The 5,632-nt window shown below is 55.8% G+C and overlaps 1 protein-coding gene across 1 annotated transcript in view; it reads right to left on the reverse strand.

Moving 5' to 3' along the window:
• The window catches only part of ONECUT2 (one cut homeobox 2), a 63,536-nt gene extending 60,912 nt beyond the window's left edge, over positions 1–2,624 (reverse strand). The window contains exon 1 of the mRNA XM_019518303.1: positions 2,473–2,624. Coding sequence (XP_019373848.1) covers positions 2,473–2,624 — 152 coding nt within the window. The remainder of the gene's footprint in view (positions 1–2,472) is intronic.
• Between the last annotated feature and the right edge of the window lie 3,008 nt (positions 2,625–5,632).

Genomic DNA, 5,632 nt, shown 5'->3' on the forward strand with positions numbered 1-5,632 from the left:
CGCCGCTTCTGCCCGGCTCGCGGAGCTGTCCAGAGTGGGGCTGCCTGGCGCGCAACCTACCCCGCCACACGGACAGGCGGCTCCGCCACACGCGGGGGGGAGGCCGGCGGTGCGCGCCAATGGGGACAGGCCGGGGGCGGGGCTTGGGGGGCCTCATGTTTGGTTGAGGCAGCAGGGCTTCTTTCTCTTTGCTGCTGGGTTCCAACGGGTGCGGGGGGGGGGGTTTAAAGGAGCCGCGTCCCCTTTTTTTTTAGGTGGGGGGATGGAGGGGGGGAGCCCCTCAGCTCCATGTGGCCGACGTGATTGATACAAACGCGGCAGGGGGAGATTTTTTTCAATTCCCTCCTCCCCCCAGTGGTGGCATTTGGGGCTCTGGGCAAAATTCACTGGGGGCCCCTTTGGAGGGATGGACTTGGGGTAGTATTAAGAGAGTCATTGAGGGCCCCTTGGAGGTAGGGATTTGGGGACGTATAACGAGAGTCATTTGGGGCCCCTTGGAGGTGCAGGTTTCCCTCATGACCCACAGTTTTGCCAACCACTCTTGCAAACCACCCACGCTTCATATTCATTTTGGCTACCGCGGGATACAGTTTTGAGTAACCACGGTTCTCGGTGGCCGCGCATCAGCCCACCACCTGCCCTTTTCCCCATAAGCCTTTTGTCTTGCCAACCACGGTTTTGCCGACCAGGGGAAGGTTCAGGAGCCCAACCCCAAGGTTGGTGAGGGACACCTGTGTGTACTCGGGTAAGTATTAACCCCCACAGTATCACGGCCCTTTCTTAATATTCTTTGGGGGGATTAGAGAAATAGTCCAGTGGTAAAATGCAAATAGAGCCACTACCCTGCAAAAACTCTCCCCCCCCTAAAAAAAGAATTGGGATTCCTAAAGTGTGGGCCCACCAGTGGTCACCTGGTTTGCCCTCCCCTAACGCTAGGCATATATATATACATATGTACACATATACACACATACAGGGCCATGAAGTCCTTGTGCACTTTTAAACGTTAATAACTTAGGCTGCGCACAAGGACTTTATGAAGGGTGTGTGTGTGTGTGTGTGTGTGTGTGTGTGTGGGTGTGTGTGTGTGTGGGTGTGTGTGTGTGTGGGTGTGTGTGTGTGTGGGTGTGTGTGTGTGTGTGTGTGTGTGTGTGTGTGTACATCCTCTATCATCAACTTTCCATCGCAACCTTAAGCCGTCTAAAGACAACACGCACACCCGACACCCGCTCTTGGTCCCAGGCACGCAAGGCCCCGGGGTGGGGGGTGCGTGGATACAGGCTGAGCAGCGCTACCCGCGGGGCTCTGCCCGGGCGGTGCGGGGCAGGCCGGGCCGGGCCGGGCCGGGAAGTTTGCAGGGCGCCCCCGCAGCGCCCGTGGGAGCAGCCGGCTCGGGGCTCATTTGACTTGGTAAAAAGCTGCGGAGACTTGTCTTCCCCCCCTGGAAGTGCAGCTCCGCCCCGGGCGCCCCCAGCTGCCATCTGCCGCGGGGCGCCCCGCTCCGGAGCGCAGGCAACTTCTTGCCTGGCCTGAATCCAGGTCTGCAATGGATCGGTGGGTTCGTGCAGCCGGGCAGGGGCTGGGCTTTCCTGCCCGGCTCCACAGCCCCGCTCCAGGGCTGCTCTGCGTCCTCTGGAAAGCGGGAGGAAAGAGCCCGCGCGAAGGGAAGGGGTCCCCGCAGCCGGCGGCCCCCACCGGGCCGGCTCCCGGGGAGCGGGTCGCTCCCTGCGCCGCTGCGAAGCTCTGAACAGGCTGAGGTTGCGCAGATGTTGCCTTTGTTTAAAGAGACAGTAATTAAGGACAGGGTGGACATAAGTTTGAAAAGCGTGACCTATTTTCTTTTGATCCGCTGTCAAAAGAAGAGCAGGGGGTCTTCTTAAGACTGCCCCCTTCCAACCACTTCCAGCTGTTAGAGAAAACTTGATCAGAAAACAAGGAAAAGTGCCCGCAACACCGGAGGTGCCATCTTGACTAGACCCAGGGTTAATTCATTCAGAAAAAAAACAAAACCAAGCCCTCGGATCCCGCCCTGCCCTTGCTGTGTGCGGGGAGACTTGCCACATGAATGTCCAGGGACCTCGTGAAAGGCACAGAGGGCACTGGGGTCCCCTCCTTCTCCCGCCCCCACTCCCCTTCTTTCGCCCTTCCTGTTGCATTAAACCTGCTTAGTAAAGTGCCTCCTCCTTCATATTTCTGGGGTCTGGTCTGGTCTGGCACGGCAAGAGCCGCTGCTCCTGCCAGTCCCTGGTTTTTTGCTGTGCTCTCTGCGACCCAGGGACTTTGACACGCCGTCCTGCAAGAGTCCCCCGGGCTTTCTCTCCGGCCGCGGTGGGCTGTGACTGCTGGGCCGCAGCATAAAAAAATGGGGACCCCCTGGTATACTACCCCCCCCCCCCACCTAGCTTTCTCTCTCGGGAAACTCCCTGAGGAATCTGTGCTTCAACCGGCCCCTGCACACAGAGGAAGCGGCACCTTCCCGTGTTGAAGTTGAAAAGATTCGCGCTTGTCCAGAGCCCGCTCCGGTCAAGAGCGCTTGTGGCACGCGGTGCAATGACGGCCTCTTGCGATCCCAGCTTCACAGCCGAAGTCTCAAGGCGCTGACAAATAAGAAGCTCCTCTTGCATCGATACATTAGCATGTTAATTCGCTCTCCTTTTTTCCCTGGGAGTGGTTCGGGGCTGGAGCTGGGGAGGGGGGGAGGTCCCTGGAGCGGGGGAAGGTTTGATTTGAAAAAAAATCAACCCGTTTTCTGTCCTGATGAAGATCTACCCCGCGAGCGGCACCTCCGGCTGGAGAGCGATCACGTGCGCTGGAGCTTAAAGGTGAGTCGTAGCTGGCTCCCACCTCCTGATCAATACAGTCCTGGGCTCCTCGGCAAGCCCTGGCCTCCCTTTGTGCCTCGTGTGCCTGGGCCGGATGGGAGCGGGGTGGCTCGGGCAGGCACCGGGCTCTCCGCATTTCGCACGCAGCACATGGAAGAGGCACTGTCTCAGGCTAAAGGTCCTCATTTCGCACCACGTCCTCCCTGCTTCCTAAATGCGCAGTGGTATTGTTCCTGTCCAGAGCCCTGCATGCAGAGACAATTTGCTTAGTTGTCTAATGGGGTTTTTTCCTCTCCTTTTTCTTTTTGAAAGACTTACTAAAAAACCGCTTTCGTGGTTCACGTTTAAATGGTAGCGTTAGCTGCAAAGGGCAAGTCCAGCTGCCACTGCGGACACTGCACTTTGATTAACTTAAAAGCTCCGAGTTTTACTCCCTGGGTTCAGGCGACTGGTTTCTGTTTGAAAGAGCAACTGGGGAAAAAAAAGCCCTGCGGAAGATGAGAGCGGGGACCGGCAGATTTTTGTTCTTTAATATGATTTAGTCAAGCCATCCTGTCTGGGACAGTTTGCTGCGGTGTTACAACACAATTCACTCTACTCTTCCCCTTCAAATACGACACAGAAGAAGCCGAGGCTGGATAACGTGTGCCGAAGGGAGATATTAGAAAGTTACAGATTTTATGAATAAATTACAAAAAAAAAAAAAAAAAAAAAAAAAACAGGTGTGGCATGTTTTACTATTTTTTTCAGATAAAAAACCATGACAGAGGGGGGAAAGCCCTATATTTGTTTGATCAGTTATATTAAAAATATGAGAAAATAAATGTTGGCGAAAAACAAACACGATTAAGACAAATTAATCAGCAATTGGAAATATTTACAAATTAAAAAAACCCATCCCTCTCCATTCAGGTGTTTTCACCCGGCCGGGGGAGCATTGCCGTGAACACGCACAGAAAATCCATGGGAGAGAATGAGCCATTTTCCAGGGCTCAGACGTGCCTCGTCCTTTGCATGTCGAACCCGCAGAAACACATTTATTCTCCAAATAGGGTGATTCAGAGAGGCACAAAAAAGGCATAATCGTCGTGAGTTGATTTGAACTATTTCATTTTTGTCCTCACCAAAACCATCTGGCATGTGAGTGCAGGGGTATTGATCAGCATCCGTGTGCAGCAAAGACCCCATGCTAATCTATAGCGTTACTGGCAATCAGCTTCGCCTATGAATTGCATCTGTCCGTACAGCTCCCACACAGATACCTTCCCCCCAAGTCCCCCTTCCCCAACGTAAGCATCCATTGCGGGGTAAGTCCGTCTTCTTCCTTTCTCGTCCTCTTACCGTGGGTTGGGTGGAAAGTTTCTGGGGCTGCTTTGTAAGGAATGCGGGCGTTTTATTCCTAGCCAGGGGACAGTGGGGGCTTTCCAAGAAAGGCCTCAAGCATTTACAGTCATCTGAAAACAAATGCAATTTCCGTATTGCAGGGGAGCTGTGTTTCGGAGAGGCAGGATCCCAGTTGCACAGGCAAATGCAGGGCTTCCTTTTATCCCCGGGGTTATTATTTACCCGGGGAACTAGAGTGAAAAATAGCTGGCATAGGGCTGGATGTGTGGGTGCACAAATCCCTGCAAGCACGCACACGATGTCCAAGGGAGGCTCGCGTGCCCGGGGTGGGGAGATGTGCAACCGTTCAAAGGCGAAGTCCATAAATAAGGCCAGTCCGGCACAGACAAACGTGCGTCCAGCCCCGGCCAGCTCTAGCCCCGATCCCTGCCGGATCGTCTCTTTAGCCACAAGCCTGGGCCCCCCTTTTTTTCCCGTTGTGCCCCCAGGGAGGTTCCTAAAGCCGCCGGTGGGATTTTGCCAGCACCTGGGGGGGGATACATGGGGGCAGACAGAGCTGAAAGCAGCCCGAGTGGTTCTGCCACGGAGGGAGGTGGGGGGCAAGGAGGGGCAAAAGGGGCGAATCAGGGAGGAAGAAGTTGGGAGCTCCCGGGCCCTGCCCCCGCCGCCCCCAGCCTGCATCGGGACCAAGTTTGCCTAGTCCCAGTGCCCTGCAGTGCCCCCCCCCCCCCCGCCCCCCCCCGCCTGCATCGGGACCAAGTTTGCCTAGTCCCAGTGCCCTGCAGTGCCCCCCCCCCCCAATTTTAATCAGTAACGCAGAGGGCAAATAACTCGGCGCGGCGCTGTCCTTGTGTTTCTGTGCCTCTGATCTCGGGCCCTGATAAGTAGCTTTGCTTGGGGTTTTTGTTTGGTGTTTTTTTGAAGCGGGCATCCACTTTCTTCTCTCTCTCTCTCTAATTTTGTTGTGACCCAGGCGAAAGTGTCACCTTTGGGGCGGGATCGCAGAGAGCTCCGCTCGCTCTGGGCACTGAGCGCAGCCCGGGCCAGGAAAAGCAAAGAGGAGCAAATGGAAAAGGAAGGACCAAGTCAAAGACAAGGAGAAAGAAAGAAAGAAAGAAAAAAGGAAGAGGAGGGAAGGGGTGGGGGAAGAAAAGCTGAACAAAGACAAAGAAAAAAGAAAATAGGCGAATAGAAGAGAAAGGAACAAAGAAAAAAGGGGGCGAAGGAAAGGCGCGCGGGCGGGGGAGAGGGGCACGAAGCCCGCTCAGCGGCGTGTGAGGAGGCCCCGCCGGGCGGGCGCGGGACGAGCCCCTTCCTCGTGGGATGAAGGTCTGGAGCTTCGGGGGAGATGCTCACAACTTCCTCACTGTGCTTGTGTTGCAGCGGCCCCTGCGCGCTGCCGGCCGGGGACAAGCAAGCCACTTGCCTTGCGGCCCCAGCCGGCCTCCCCGGCGGCTCAGCTCAGC

Source organism: Gavialis gangeticus, unplaced genomic scaffold (genome assembly GCF_001723915.1).
Source record: "Gavialis gangeticus isolate Ggan-Ray unplaced genomic scaffold, GavGan_comp1, whole genome shotgun sequence".
Lineage (NCBI taxonomy): Eukaryota > Metazoa > Chordata > Crocodylia > Gavialidae > Gavialis > Gavialis gangeticus.